Source organism: Kogia breviceps, chromosome 6 (assembly GCF_026419965.1).
Source record: "Kogia breviceps isolate mKogBre1 chromosome 6, mKogBre1 haplotype 1, whole genome shotgun sequence".
Lineage (NCBI taxonomy): Eukaryota > Metazoa > Chordata > Mammalia > Artiodactyla > Physeteridae > Kogia > Kogia breviceps.
Window position 1 is genome coordinate 133,520,195 of NC_081315.1, and position 16,560 is coordinate 133,536,754.

Here is a 16,560-nt window from a genome sequence, read left to right on the forward strand (position 1 = left end):
TTTGTAATTTGTGCAGAATATTGGTGTGTAGTTTAAACAACATATAAAGCAGCTTAATTGTTGTATAAATGACATAATAAACTGCACATATATAAAGTGTATAGTTTGATACGCTTTGACATATGAAACCTTTGCCACAAACAAGGTAATGAACTTAATTTGTAATTCTTCCTGTTACATTCCACCCCCTCACCCCATCATCCCAGACAACCACTGATAAGCTTTCTGTCACTTAGTTAATTTGCATTTTCTGCATTTTTTTTTTTATTGGCGTATAGTTGATTTACAATGCATTTTCTACAATTTTATGTAAGTGGAGTCATACAGGATGCATTCTTTTTTTTTCTGGCTTTCATTTAGCTTAATTATTTTGAGATTTATTTATGTTATACATATTAGTAGTCCATTCCTTCTTATTTTCTGGGTAGTACTCCATTGTATGGATATAACGCTGTCCATTCACCTATTGGTGGACATTTGTGTTGATTCCATTTTTTGGCTATTAAGAATAAAGCCGCTATATCGGGACTTCCCTGGTGGCGCAGTGGTTAAGAAGCTGCCTGCCAATGCAGGGGACACGGGTTCAAGCCCTGGTCCAGGAAGATCCCACATGCTGCAGAGCAACTAAGCCCATGCACCACAACTACTGAGCCTGCGCTCTAGAGCCCGCATGCCACAACTATGGAAGCCCGTGTGCCTAGAGCCCGTGCTCCACAGCAAGAAAAGCCACCGCAATGAGAAGCCCGCACACCACAACAAAGAGTAGCCCCCGCTCGCCACAACTAGAGAAAGCCTGTGTGCAGCAACGATGATACAACACAGTCAAAAATAAATAAATTTATTTTTTTAAAAAAAGAATAAAGCTGCTGTATAAACATTTCTGTACAAAATTTTTCATGGAATAATGCTTTTGTTTTTCTTGGGAGTAGAATGGGTGGATTTTATGGTAGCTATTTATTTAACTTTTAAAACTACGAAACTTTTTATTCCACCAGCAGTGTATGATAATCCTAGTTATTCTGTAGCCTCACTAATACTCGATGTGGTCAGCCTTTTAATTTTAGTCAGTCTAGTATGTGTATAGTGGTATCACACTTTAGTTTTTAATTTGCATTTTTCTAATGATGTCAAGCACATTTTCATGTACATTTGTCATCAGTATATCTTTGATAAAGTGTCTGTTCAACTCTAAGCCCATATTTCAATTGTTTTCTTGTTATTGCATTATAGAGTTCATTATATATTTTAGATACAAGTCCTTTTATCAAATACTTAACACATATTTTCTTTCAGTTTTTCAAATGACTTTTAACAGTGTCTTTTGTAAAGTAGTTTTTTATTTTTGATAAAAGTTGTCATTCGTTTTGTGATATTTAAGTAAGGTGTTACCACAGATTTTTGGATATGTTAGTGAAAATGTTCATGAAAATTATTTCATTCAGAAAACCTTTTTGCAGTGTCAGAGTGTCATCAGCCTAGGAAATAAGAAGCCACAAAATAGAAAAGAAAGAGAAGACAAGTTTGAAAAGAGAAGTAACAGTGAAAGCAAAGAAAGCCGGGAAACAAAATTAGATGGTCCTGGTGAAAATGTCAGTGAGGATGAGGCTCAGTCAAGTAATCAACGAAAGAAAGGTTAGTTTGTTTATATCTTCATTTTGATTTTTAAGTTTTTGAAGAGAGTTGTAGTAATGAAGAATTGTATTTAATCAGCTGATTCCTGGTAGTCACCAGTTAGTAGTTTGGATTTCTTCAGGATACCATCTACAATGCTAACTGATTTTGCTTTTGTAGCATTTCTGAACTGTGAGACTTTCCTCTCTACATTTGACTTGTATTTTATGTACGAATGGATTTAAATTCCACCTATAGAGGTAGGTGTAGATATATTCTTGGAAAGTTGTATGATAACTATTGTGTTTTAAATCTGCATTGGAGTGGCTCCCTTTTTTTCAGGAAATTTTGAGAAAATATTTTTTCTGAGACAAAATTGAGAACAACCTTGGTCAGCTCTTTTTCCTCATTGCATTCCCCCGTTACGCTTTGAAGGAAAAATAATATTGTCTTTACATCCTTTTCCATATTCTTTTAGGAACTTCTCATGTGTCTAGGAACAGATTATGATTTAACTGGTAAAAGCATATTCTCATTCAGTGTTCTGAGTCTCAATAAAAGTGTCTTGAGGGGTTTTTAGGCAGAAAAGTTCTTTAAACTGTCAGAAGGTCAGTAGCTGAGGCAAAGTGAACACTGGGGAGAGGGCAGGGGGTGCTATTGGAGAGGTAGGCAAGGTCCATGTTATTCAGGACTTTGGTAACTTGGAATTGGCATTTTAAGTGCTGTGGGAAGCCATTGAAGCATTTTAATTCTTGGAGGTGATGGGGCATGGGAGGGGACATTTCATGATGAAATAGTTGCCAGCCAACTTCTTTAATAATGGAACTAACAGCCTACTGTATACTGAACACTTACTTGAATTTTTTTATTTTGATGACTATTGTAATCCTTAGCTGCAGGGTAATCATGAGGCCCACTCGGTATAGTATGCCAAGGGCAATTGCTCAGAAGTGGTGGCAGTAGGACAACCATGTGGTTGTTACAAAAAATTTCCCCATTTCTTGAATGCTTAATCACTTTTTCATGCTCCTTTGATACATAAGTGGTCTTTTTGACTGTCTAGAAGTCATACAGGTAACAAGACCTATCCTGCTCTAAAATTTGTCTTCCTTGTTAGTTACTTCAATTAAAACTGATTAGCCAACACTAAAATGTGGGTGTTTGTAGTTAAAGTAATTTTATATAATCAGGTCATGAATTGACTCTCCTTAGAGCACACATGTTTATCTTTAAGTGCTTATTTATGCCCAAAGAATCTCATTGATAGAATTTACAGTATAGACTTTAAGGAGTCTTTAGATTCTCTCATATTCTCTTTTCCTTATCTGTCTGTAGTTTGCAGTATTAGTAGGAAATTAGTACACTAATATTCCCTTAATTACTTTGATAGTTTTTCCTTTGTCCATGAGTCTTTTTGTTTTAGTTAAAATATATAGTGGGCAGAAGACTGAACATTTTGAAACCTTAACTATGGAATTCATGAATTGGTAACCTTCAGAATTTCACTGTACTAAATATAACAATTAATTACACTATCATTTAGTCAACAAGAAGCTTTAAATTGCTTGTATCGCTTAAGAAGTTAGGAAAATGTGTAGTAGCTATACAAAGGTTTATCAAATGCAGTTAGACAGATTTTATACTTAAACTTTTATTTTGAAAAAGCTCTTTCATTAGCAGTGATGCTGGATAAATTAATATTTGAGGCAGTGGTTTGAAACTAAAAGTGTTTTGAATCACTGGTCAAACAGTTATCAGGTATACCCTGTTCTAAAGCCTAAGTATCAAGTATTAGATGGAAGTGGTGTGTACACTTAATATTTTTTATGGCTTATTTGTCAGAATTAAACAGAAGAGTGTGCATTTCACTTAAAAGCAAAAGAATTCCAATGATACTCTATCACTGGCTTTTCACTTGAGTTTTAGAAACTTATTATTTGCCCAAACAAGTTTATTGAAGAGCTGGGGGAGCAGAAGAAAATCATTTTGGTACTCTACAAGTAATCCCTTTAAGGACAAATTAAGTCTTTCATTTATTTAATTAAAATTTAGAGTCCTTTCACAGTTTCAAAGCTTTAATGAAAATTGTGCATTGTCATTAAATGATTTTATTTTGTTTTCTTCAAGCTAATAAGCACAAGTGGGTACCTCTTCACTTAGATGATGTAAGACCAGACAGTCAAGAAAGACCGGGGTCCAGGAATAGCTCAAGATGTCAACCTGAAGCAAATAAATCATCACATAACAATAGGAGAAATGACACACGAAGTAAGTAACATTCTAAGAGAAAAATGACTAATCTAGTCTTAATCTTACTATTTTAATAATCATGTATAGTATAAACTATTTGAGAGTAAGTTGCAGACATTGTGCACCTTTAACCCTAAATACCTTCAGAGTATGTATCGTAAGATCAGTAATACACTGTGACTATCCACAGGTAGAATTTCTCAATAATGCCCTTTACAGTTTTTTTCTCCTCTTTTCTGGGATCTAATCTATGATCACACATTGCTTTTAGTTGTCTCTGTTAGTCTGGAATAATTCTTCTGCTTTTGTCTTTCATGACGTTGATTTTTTTCTGAAGGCTATAGGACAGTAATGTGGTAGCTATACTTATACCTTTGGGTTTTCTGATGTTTCCTCATGATTGGATTTGGGTTATAAATTTTTGGCAGGAATACTGTAAAAGTTAAATGGTTTTCTTTGTAGTGTATAATTTGAAAACACATGTGGTATTGCTTTATCTTATTATTGGTGATATTAACTTTGAGCACTTGGTTAAGATGAGGTACTCCAGGTTTCTTTATTGTAAAGATACCCTTTTTCCCTTGGTAATTAACATGTAATTTGTGGAGAGAGACTTTGAGACTGTGGGAATACCCATTTTTTTCATCAGACTTTTCATATGAGCTTCAGTTTCCATTGGTGATTTTTATTCTTGCCTGGTTATTACCATGATGGTTAATAGGTAATCTTCAGAATTTCACTATACTGGTATTTGTCTTACTGCATCATTCTTTCTATATTTATTAGCTGGCATTCCACTGTAAAGAACAGCTTCCTGTTATCAGTGTGGACTAAAGGCTTATGTTTTCAGTGGTTGAAATTGTTATCATGATTGTTTAATTTGATGCTCAAATTGTCCCAGAGTTGCCTATTGGGAGCCTCTTCTGGGTGGTTTCTGGATCCTTCTTTAAAAAGTCAACTTTACTGAGTTAATAATTATATATATTAAAGTACACTGAAATTACTGTCAAGTCCCCTAACCACGAGTCTACTTTCTGTCAGATTTGATTTATCTTTTCAGAATTTCATATAAATTGAACTGTGTAATATAAATTATACCCTCTTGTATTCTTTTGCTCAGCATAATGATTTTCACATTCATCAGTATTGTTCCATATATCAGTAGTTCCTACCTCTTTATTGCATAATAGTTTTCTATTGAATGGATATTGTCCTTTATCCATTCATGTTGGTGGATATTTGGCTTGTTACCAGTTTTTGCCTGTTATGAGTAATGCTGCCATGAACATTTGTGTACAAACCTTTGTGTGGGCATATGTCTTATATTCTCAGGTAAACATCTAAGAGTGGATTGCTAGGTGGTATGGTAAACATGTGTGTGTATATTTTTTTGCTGTGCATGCAGCATGCGGGATCTTAGTTCTCCGACTAGGGATTGAACCCATGCCCCCTGCAGTGAAAGCGTGGATCATAACCACTGGACTGCCAAGGAAGTCCCTGGTAAATGTATATTTAACGTAATAAGAAATTGCCAAATGTTTCTTTTTTAAAAAAAAATTAATTTATTTTATTTTTGGCTGCGTTGGGTCTTCGTTGCTGTGCGCAGGCTTTCTTTAGTTGCGGTTATGGGGGCTGCTCTTTGTTTTGGTCCGCGGGCTTCTCATGGTGGTGGCTTTGCTTTGTTGCGGAGCATGGGCTCTAGGAGTGCCAGCTGCAGTAGTTGTGGTATGTGGACTCAGTAGTTGTGGCTTGTGGGCTGTATAATGCAGACTCAGTAGTTGTGGCACACGGGCTTAGTTGCTCCGTGGCATATGGGTTCTTCCCGGACCAGGGCTCGAACCTGTGTGCCCTGCATTGGCAGGTGGATTCTTAACCACTGTGCCACCAGGGAAGTCCCACCAATGTTTCTTTCCTTTGCTATATGTTAGGTCATATGTCTTGTGGAATTTCCCATATTTTGGATTTGGCTAAATGCTTTATCGTGATACTCCTTAACATGTTCCTTTGTCTTTTCTAAGTGTAACTGGTAATAATAACTAGAGGTTTGGTTAGGATCCAGTTTATTTTTGTTTTGTTTTGGTAGGAATATTTCATAGTGTGTTTGTGTCACAGCAATAGGAATAAAATGTCTTGGTGTCTTACTTTCAGTTTGTGTTGCGGTTGAGTTGGTTCAGGTGTTGTTAGCCTTATCCATCCATCATAAAGTGTCCCATCAGGGACTTCCCTGGTAGCTCAGTGGTTAAGAATCCACCTGCCAATGCAGGGGACACGGTCCCCTGGTCCAGGAAGATCCCACATGCCGTGGAGTAGCTAAGCCTATGCTCCACAACTACTGAGCCTGTGCTCTAGAGCCTGTGAGCCACAACTACTGAGCCCGTGTGCCACAACTGAAGCCCGCATGCCTAGAGCCCATGCTCCACAACAAGGGAAGCCACCACAATGAGAAGCCCGCACACTGCGATGAAGAGTAGCCCCTGCTCGCCACAACTAGAGAAAGCCCACACACCCAACACAGCCAAAAATAAGTAAATAAAATTAAATAATTAAAAAAATCATTCCCCAGATACATTATTTCAGCAGGGTTTGTTCAAGTTTCAGAAAGAAGAGGACAGGAGGATATGTGGAAGCAGTTGGCTGAGCATTTGTGTTTTTTGTTTGTTTTTGGCCACCCCACGCAGCTTGTGGGATCTTAGTTCCCTGACCAGGGACTGAACTCGTGCCCTCAGCAGTGAAAGTATTGAGTCCTAACCACTGGACCGTCAGGGAATTCCCTGAGCATTTGCTTTTATAGTTTTCTACTGAAATCTTTTAAGTCTGATACTTTTTAAGGCGTATTGTCCTGTGAAAGCATTGTACAGTGAGTTCCCTGTCTAATCACCATCCAGATTTAGTAACTCTTCTATCTTTAATTCATCCATCTGCTGAATCATTTGAAAGTACCTTGCAGATATTGTGACACTTCAGCACTGATGTCCCAAGAAAATGCAGCATCTAAGAAAATCAATACTACTTCATTATATCATCTAAAATCTAGTCAGTAGTTATATTTACTCAATTGTCCACAAAATATGACTTTAAAATTCTAAAACTTGCTACTGGTATCTAGTGAGTAGAGACCAAGGATAATGCTAAACATCGTACAGTACCCAGGACAGCCTCCACACTCAAAAGTTACCTGGTTGGGCTTCCCTGGTGGCGCAGTGGTTGAGAGTCCGCCTGCCGAGGCAGGGGACACGGGTTCGTGCCCCGGTCCGGGAAGATCCCACGTGCTGCGGAGCGGCTGGGCCTGTGAGCCGTGGCCGCTGAGCCTGCTTGTCTGGAGCCTGTGCTCCGCAACGGGAGAGGCCACAGCAGTGAGAGGCCCGCATACCACAAAAAAAAAAAAAAAAAAGTTACCTGGCTCAAAACGTCAGTTATGCCATGGTTGAAAAACCCTGGTCTCTGGGATATACATACCTTTACTTATTTGATTGTTTCCAATTGTTTTTCAAAATTGAAATGTACTTGTTTTTACTCCAGCATCATAAAAAAGTTCTGTCTTGGTCAACATTTGCTATTGGGAATTCCCTGGCGGTCCAGTGATTGGGACTCTGTGCTTCCATTGCAGGACTGCAGAGGGTACAGGTTTGATCTCGATCCTTGGTTGGGGAAGTATAGGATCCCTCATGCTACAAAATATAGCCAAAAAAGAAAAAACGAAACAGAAAAATAAAACAAAAAAAAATGATATTATGGGACCTTAATATGTTTTTCAGACTAGGACAGATAAAGAAATACTCTTTCATTTCTTAATTTGCATTTCTCAAGGCCACTGAGGCTGAGCACCTGTTTTTTTAACGTCTATTTGCATTTCCTTGTTTGCCCTGCCAGTCTTTTAATGATTTTTTCCTATTTGGTTGTGGGTTGTGGGTTGTGTGTGTGTGTGTGTGTGACACACAGAGAGAGAGAGAGAGAATGCATGAAGGCATAAGAGACATTTTGTATGAGTTCTATATGTATTCTGGATATAATTGCTATATTGTGCTGCAGATATCTTCTCCCAGTTTTCATTTCCTTTTTTCTTTAAAAGAAATGTCTTTTACTTAAATAGAAACACCCTTTTCTTTAAAAAATTCCTATTTGTGAAAATAAGTATTATTGTGAAAATAAATTTTTTTTTTTTTTAGGAGTTTTATATAGTACAAAACTCAGTTGTCTTGGAACTTCTTAAATTTTTAACAGTACAGTTTTAGCAAACGATCTAGTTATCTTTTTAGTATGTTACTTTACTTATCAGAATATCTTCTTTATATGTCAATACATAAGATGTCTTTTATGCCAGAGACATTTTGACAAATTGCTATGGAATCTCTTTAAGTTTGCATCTTTCTGAAGAATGACTGGTTACTAGTAACTAGTTACAAAGTGGGGAGGGGTGGTTACCACGTTTTCATAAAGATAATCATGTTTTCATAGTTGCAAATTGGAATATATAAAAATATTTTTATTTTAAAAAAGGTTGGAGGCATGAAAGAGAAAAGAGAGATGATCAAGATGAAGTTTCCAGTGTGAGAAGTGAGGGTGGTAATATCCGAGGTACCTTTAGAGGCAGAGGAAGAGGCCGAGGACGGGGAAGAGGACGAGGCAGAGGAAATCCGCAATGTAAGACTTGATTTTTTGTTTTGTTAGATTAGATGAACACTGAAAAAACTGTGCAAGTTGTCTGTTTTTCTCACTATCCCATATACTGTTTTAACGGATTTTACATGTCTGATAATAAAGCTGATTTTGTATTTGTTATCCCTTGAGATACTTCACTTTGGATTTTTCTTTATGGTAACTATTTCTTGTTTTTGTTTTTCAATCCGTGATCATTTTTCTTTTTCTTTATTGCATCAAGTGCACTTTGATTATTCATATGGTTATCAAGAACGTGGTGAAAGGACTGGTCAACCATTTGAAACAGAACTTAATACCAGTATGATGTATTACTATGATGATGGTACAGGCGTACAGGTGTATCCTGTGGAAGAAGCATTGCTTAAAGAGTATATTAAACGCCAAATGTAAGTCAATCAGACATAAAGAGATGGGCAGGAAAATCCGTTGCAATATCAAACTTTAACATCACTGATAATATAACACATTTTCTAAGCTGTTTATTAAAATTAGAACACTTTAATAGTATTTTATATTTTGTTTCTAGGAAATGTTAGTAGAGCAGGTATAACGTATTTTTAAAAATTTATTTTTGGTTCATGTTGTTATTTATATAAGACTCCTTTCTCTCTTGAGGTACTTCTCTGCTTAAAGGGTATTAGTTAAAATGTCATGGCATAATATGAATGATTAAATATAAGAATGTAAAACTACTTCATATATTTGAAATTGAACAAGTGAAATTTAGCTTATTTGCAAATATTTGCAAATGTTTATATTAAAATTTGCAAATGAACATAAATGGCAAAAGATGGTGATATCTTCTGACTTTTATAACAGTTGGTTTCAGAATCGTAAGTTTGTTTTTTAACTTTTAAGTTCTCTTTCTTTGTGACACATATTCAAAGGAGAGTACCTAATCTTTTTTAGTTTTAGACTTTTTATTTTAGTTCTTGTAATAGTTGCTTTCTGAATATTGAACTTGAAGTTGAGGAGAATATTAGTTTGTTGTATTATCTTTAAGCAAAAAATAACCCCTCTGCCTGTTAGTATTGTGTAGATGTTTTGCGTATTTATATAGTGTGTTTATATAGTGGTGAGAAAAGTGTTTCCAAGTGATGTGCCTAACTAATTTACTGAAATTTGAACCTTTTTTTATCCTTATAAAGGGAAGGAAAAGGCTATTTTTGAAAAGGCATAAGCATTTTTATTTTTATTTATTTTTTTAGTTTTTTGGCTTTGTTGGGTCTTCACTGCTGCGCCCAAGTTTTCTCTTGTTGTGGTGAGCGGGGGCTACTCTTTGTTGCGGTGTGCGGACTTCTCATTGCAGTGACTTCTTTTATTGCGGAGCACAGGCTCTAGGCTCGTGGGCTTCAGTAGTTGTGGCACGCAGGCTCAGTAGTTGTGGCTTGTTAACTCTAGAGCACAGGCTTCAGTAGTTGTGGTGCATGGGCTTAGTTGCTCCACAGCATGTGGGATCTTCCCGGACCAGGGTTTGAACCTGTGTCCCCTGCGTTGGCAGGCAGATTCTTAACCACTGCACCACGAGGGAAGCCCCATAAGCATTTTTAAAACATCCACCATTATTTTAAGAAGAAAATGGATCCTAGTCCATTAATAGAAAATAATATCTTCATCAGCATCAGCCAGGCATCTTCCTGGGATGCCTTCATGGTGGATTTGATTGGCTTACAATATGAAGCACCTTGTTTTATTCTTGCTTCTTTTGTTACAGTTGACGCAAACACTGAAGAAAAGGGCCTTTTTATGGGCAGAAAGTGCCAGGCATGTGGCTGTCAACTTCAAAACACTGTTCCTGTCTTCCTTTGTAACTCTTGCTGCCAGGTCCCTTCTGAGACCTGACAGTGGACATGCAACTCCATGTCAGGATAATCGGCCTCCAGTGTGCTCATACAAGTGAGGGAGGAGCATAGCTACTTCAGTGTTGACAAAATTTCTGGTCATGCAGTGTAGAATCCAGAGCTTCTAAGGTAGGACATGATAATGTCCCCTAGGGCACTGAACAAAGTATCAGACATGGCATTGGGCACAACTCCTTTTTTTGTTATTATTTAGCGGCAGAGTTTTTGGCAGATACTAGAGCACCAGGTTTAGAATGGCTCTTCACTGTTACTGTTCTCTGATTAGTGGACATCTGGATTTGAGGAATCATGCTTTTGACTTTGTGTCTTTAAGGTTTCTCAAACATAGATAGGCTTATTCATTAGGGTTTGGATTTTCCTCTTTGAGAAGTTACTGAAAAACTTCTCATACTTCAGGAATATTATGCTAAATATTTTGAAGTAGGAGGCTTAACTGTATTATGGATGATTGAGTTCTTAAAATCTTTTTTTTTTTTTTTTTTTTTTTGCGGTACGCGGGCCGCTCACTGTTGTGGCTTCTCCCGTTGCGGAGCACAGGCTCCGGACGCGCAGGCTCAGCGGCCATGGCTCACGGGCCCAGCCGCTACGCGCCACGTGGGATCCTCCCGGACCGGGGCACAAACCCGCGTCCCCTGCATCGGCAGGCGGACTCTCAACCACTGCGCCACCAGGGAAGCCCTATTAAAATCATTTTAACTGAAAATGTTTGTTAATAATTTGACATTTTTGGTGTCAGGATATTAAAAAGGAAGATCTTGATTATTTTTAACTGGGGCAGTCTCTTGGCATTCAGATTTAGACATAAGTATGTTTGCAACCCATTAGAAGTTGTAAAGAGTGTATACTATAGGTAATAGTGATTTATGAATTTATTTAGATAACTGTGTTTCTCACAGAGTACTAGATTAAAAAGGCATCTTACTAATTATTCAGAGAAGTTTCTGTCTAAGAACACTTTTAACTTGTGTTTAAATCAGATGTCTTAATGTCTGAATATTTTGAATTTATGTGTATGTATTATGTGCCTACTGCATGTTAGCCACTTTGAAAGGGCTTTTGAAGTGTAACAGAAAGCAGAACAGATGTATTATATGCCCACCACATGCCAGGCACTGTGAAAAGGGCTTTTGAGGCATAACAAAAATCAAAATGTTAATTTCTTCAAGACTTCAATTATTTTCTTCAGAGTTTAAGAAGAGTAAATGATTTACTAGTGTTACTGCGATGTCAGTTGTACTTCACTGATCTAAGGGAGCTTTGCACTTTGATAGTTGGATAAATATCAGAGTATAAAGAAGCAACTTGGGTATTTATATTTCTAAAATAAGACATTTTTCCCACCCAGTGAAAGGTAGCTCAAAGCCAGTTTTCAGTTGTAGGTGATTATTTCTTCAAAGTTAGAATTTGACCTAAATAATTCAAAGGTATCTCGAGTTACCCAATCTTACTCCCAAATATATGCGCTGGTGTACTTTCTTATCATTTGCCACCCTTCTTTGAAAACTTGCTCTGTGATTTGGAAACAGTATAGGATTTTTAAACTGTAAGCCATATCATTTGATGTCATGTATTTCTTTTGTATTATTCTTTTCTACATTTCCCCCTATTTATCCTCTTCTGTTTTTCTAGAATCTTGTTCTCGTTTTTTTTATATGCAGGCTGTAATTTAAACATGTGTTTCTCAAATGCCATTATTATATGTATTCATATTATCTTTATATTTTGGAACTTGTAGTTGTTGATCATACAGTTTTTTCATTTACACTTCTCTCTATGCTTTCCTAGATAGAAGATGAAGGTGTATAAGTTGCTTCTGTATTTTTTTTGCCCATGTATATACCTCATGGTGTTGCAGATATTCTTTGTTTAACTGTATTCTGTTCACTTTTAACGTCTTTTATAGTTCTGCCTCTCGAATGGGGGAGATAGTGAACCATTCAAATATAAAATTGTGTGCATCTGTGCCCACATATTCACTCAGTTTTTACTAAGCATTGTGCTGAATGCTAGGGTTCAGAACTATTAAACAATGTCAGTACCCTGCCAATTTAGAAAACAAACTAATCTACTCTGTAAACTTGACAAAGAATACTTCCAATATACCATTATTTTCAGTGATGGGAAAAAGTTGGAAGGCAGTCTGTTGATGTGTTTAACTTTGTTATTTAGTGTTTACATGAAGCAAGTTAAAGTAGCTTTAAAAAATTTTTTAATTAAAAAAAATTTTTTAATTAATTTTTTAAAAGTAGCTTTGAAATGAAATTTTTCACTTAATTGACTCATTAAAAAGTTAATTATTGAACTGTTTTAAAGTATGGTTAATTGTTTATACTTGGGTAAAGCTGATCTAACAAAGAAGTACATTTTTGGGAAGATAGTATTCTAAATTTCTTTCTACCTGTGTAAGAGAAATTACTAACAATAGGTTTTTGTTGTTATTATATTTACCCTATGTATGTTGTGTTAAATGTATATAATGTTAATAAATCAAAATAGTTTTATAGCAATTAATATAAGCCATAGACATTTTAATATTCTGTTGAATAAATTGATGAAATTTATATTTACTTCTTTATTTTTTCAGTGAATATTACTTCAGTATAGAAAACTTGGAACGGGACTTCTTTCTTAGGAGAAAGATGGATGAGCAAGGTTTCTTGCCTATTTCCCTGATTGCTGGTTTCCACCGTGTTCAGGCTCTCACTACAAACCTTAATCTCATTTTAGAGGTAAATTTTCATACACAAAACAGTCTGTACTTTAGTTATGCTGTGAACCTGAAACTGCTCTAAAAAATAAAGTCTATTAAACAATTTTAAGGAAAAAGCAAAAACAATCTGTAGTTACCTAAGGCTTAGACTGTATCTCAAGGCTTTTTTGCCATTTTATAAAACCCAAATAGATGTCTGACCCCTCAAAGGATTACTTAATGATGTTTTCACCTATTTTTAACTTGATCCTTCTTAGATGGGTTGAACCCCAACACAAACTTGAACACTCTTGGGTGTTCTTGGTCCTTTAGTCTTCAGGTTGCTGTAAAATAGCATGTATTAAATTATTAAATTAAAATTTAAATTAAATTAAATTTAAATTTAAAATTTGAGAATTTTTCCTGTATAAAGAGGGCTAATTTAAAAGTCTTTCTAGTTGTGTTCTTTATTTTTGTTTTTAATAAATTTATTTTATTTATTTATTTTTGGCTGTACTGGGTCTTTGTTGCTGTGTGTGGGCTTTCTCTAGTTGTGGCGAGCGGGGGCTGCTCTTCTTTGCAGTACGTGGGCTTCCCATTGTAGTGCCTTCTCTTGTGGAGCACGGACTCTAGGCATGCGGGCTTCGGTAGTTGTAGCACGTGGGCTCAGTAGTTGTGGCTCACAGGCTCTAGAGCACAGGCTCAGTAGTTGTGGCGCACAGGCTGAGTTGCTCCGCAGCATGTGGCATCTTCTCGGACCAGGGCTTGAACCTGTGTCCTCTGCAGTGGCAGGTGGATTCTTAACCACTGTGCCACCAGGGAAGCCCGGGAACGGATATTTAAAAAAAAAAATTTTTTTTGCGTTACCATTATGGTTAGCATTATTAATACATAGTGACTGATTTTTTTTTTGTAGAGTTTATATATTTATTTTTGGCTGCATTGGGTCTTTGCTGCTATGCACGGGCTTCCTCTAGTTGCAGTGAGCAGGGGCTACTCTTCGTTGTGGTGCGTGGGCTTCTCATTGTGGTGGCTTTTCTTGTTGTGGAGAATGGGCTCTAGGTACAGGGGCTTTGGTAGCTGTGACACACAGACTCTAGAGCGCAGACTTAGTAGTTGTGGTACACAGACTTAGTTGCTCCGCGGCATGCGGGATCTTCCCAGACCGGGGCTCGAACCCTTGTCCCCTGCACTGGCAGGTGGACTCTTAACCACTGTGCCACCAGCGAAGTCCCCACAGTGACTGATTTACGGTAAGAAATAATACTACTGTGAAACTTAGAAACACATAAGCATAGTGATTTAGAATAGCATAGGTCTGAATTCACTTAACATTCATTATGTACCTACCATTTATTACAGTGGGAAAGAAGTCTTTTTTTCCCTTAAGAAGGTAAGGCTTCATTAGGCTTTGCAGTATAAACATACTGATTTAGAGCATGGACTTTAGAACCTGCATACATATCCTCCTAGCTCTGTGACTTCAGGCAGTGTCCTGAGATTTCTGTAAAGTGGAAATTTTTACAATAATACATACTTCATAGGATTGTTATGGGTATGAAATGTGTAATGGCAGTGTCTGTCATACACAGTAAGCTCTAAATAAGAATTTCCTGTTACTGTTAGTCTTCAAGGATATCCTTCTGTTGATTACTCCTTTTATCTTCATTTTTACCAGCTTTTTCCTATATGTATTTTTTTAAAAATATATATTTATTTATTTATTTTTGGCTGAGTTGGGTCTTTGTTGCCACACACAGGCCTTCTCTAGTTGTGGCTAGCGGGGGCTACTCTTCACTGCGGTGCACGGGCTTCTCGTTGCAGTGTCCTCTCCTGTTGCAGATCACGGGCTCTAGGCGTGCGGGCTTCAGTAGTTGAGGCTCATGGGCTCTAGAGCACAGGCTCAGTAGTTGTGGTGCACGGGCTTAATTTCTCTATGGCATGTGGAATCCTCCTGGACCAGGGCTGGAACCCGTGTCCCCTGCATTGGCAGGTGGATTCCCAACCGCTTCACCACCAGGGAAGCCCTCCTATGTGTATTTGAATATGCTTAAGTCTTAACTGTCTTGAAAAAACTATCAAAAGAAGCAAAATATATTTTAGCTAACACCCATATCTGCCCTGGTTGAGTGTGTCTACACAGCTAAACCTACTGATTCTGTTTCCTCCTCTCCCATTTGTTTTTCTCACCTTACTACACTCTTTTTCTCTCTTGTTTTTTTTACTTTGATACATATGTATATTGTAATATGATGGCTATTGCAGCGTTATCACTTAACATAGTTATAGTACAATATAATAGAAATAATAGAAAATAATAGGAAAAGAACCCTCAGACACCCAGAAATGTTGACTGTATACTGTAACTCATTGTTTAGGAGTTCAAGATAACCAAGATTTGGTTTTAGTAAAAATATGTCTAACTCCGTCTAGATCTTTTCCTTAATTTGTGTATGCTGTGAGCCTTTTAAGTTTTTGTATGAGTCTTTTAAGTCCTGAGTCACAAGTTTCCCCCTTTCTGTTTTCTTTATTTTCCTCTTGAGTTTTTTTTGTTTTTTTCAGTAGGGAATTAATTCCCTGTGATTCAAGATTCAAAGCATATATAGTGAAAAATTTCCTTCTCATCTTTCACCAACAGTGAACTAGTTAAACCTTCCTTGGTGTGGCAAGTAGTGTTACTTTTTTGTGTATTCTTCCTGAGATAGTTCATGTTTTACTACATATACTGTTATACCCCTTCCTTTTATAAAAACAGCATATATTGGAAGATCATTCAATAGCTATATATAAAGAACTTTGAGTTTTTTCCTGAAAATTTTTCTTTAAATTGAGACATAACTTATACATTGTATATTAGAAGTTATAAGATTAAGAATGACTTTCCCGGGCTTCCCTGGTGGTGCAGTGGTTGAGAGTCTGCCTGCCGATGCAGGGGACACGGGTTCGTGCCCCGGTCCGGGAAGATCCCACATACCGTGGAGCAGCTAGGCCCGTGAGCCATGGCTGCTGAGCCTGCACGTCTGGAGCCTGTGCTCCACAACGGGAGAGGCCACAACAGTGGAGAGACCTGCGTACCGAAAAAAAAAAAAAGAATGACATTCCCCTATGTACATACTTGTGTTATTGCTACACGGATTAAGATAGAACTTTTTCAACATCCCAGGGAGCTCCCTTGTACTCCCTCCTAGTCTGAATCACTATTCTCCTTAAACTAGTTGCTTTTCAGAGAGGTCCCTCATCTTGTTTTTTAAACATTACATAATCAAAGTTATTTGAAATCTTTTATATCTGACTTTTGCTTGTTATTTCTGTAATGCTTATCCATGTTGTTGTTGTGTATGGCAGTTGTTTATTTTTCATTTTGCAGTAGTATTCAATTGTATGAATATAACTCTTTTCAGGGTCCTCTTAATAGACATTTGGGTTCTTTACAGCTTAAATGTGTGACTGTTGTGAACATTATTATTGTACATATTTTTGGATGGACAT

The 16,560-nt window shown here is 36.9% G+C and overlaps 1 protein-coding gene across 13 annotated transcripts in view; it reads left to right on the top strand.

Moving 5' to 3' along the window:
- The window catches only part of LARP1B (La ribonucleoprotein 1B), a 116,955-nt gene that overhangs the window by 15,289 nt on the left and 85,106 nt on the right, over positions 1–16,560 (top strand). For all 13 annotated transcript variants that reach the window (XR_010841150.1, XR_010841151.1, XM_067036645.1 and 10 more), the window contains exons 4-8: positions 1,458–1,632; positions 3,739–3,879; positions 8,359–8,502; positions 8,741–8,906; positions 12,967–13,111. Coding sequence is in view for 11 of the 13 variants with exons in the window: in XM_067036645.1 (XP_066892746.1) it covers positions 1,458–1,632; positions 3,739–3,879; positions 8,359–8,502; positions 8,741–8,906; positions 12,967–13,111 (771 nt within the window). In the remaining 2 variants the exon portion in view is untranslated. The remainder of the gene's footprint in view (positions 1–1,457; positions 1,633–3,738; positions 3,880–8,358; positions 8,503–8,740; positions 8,907–12,966; positions 13,112–16,560) is intronic.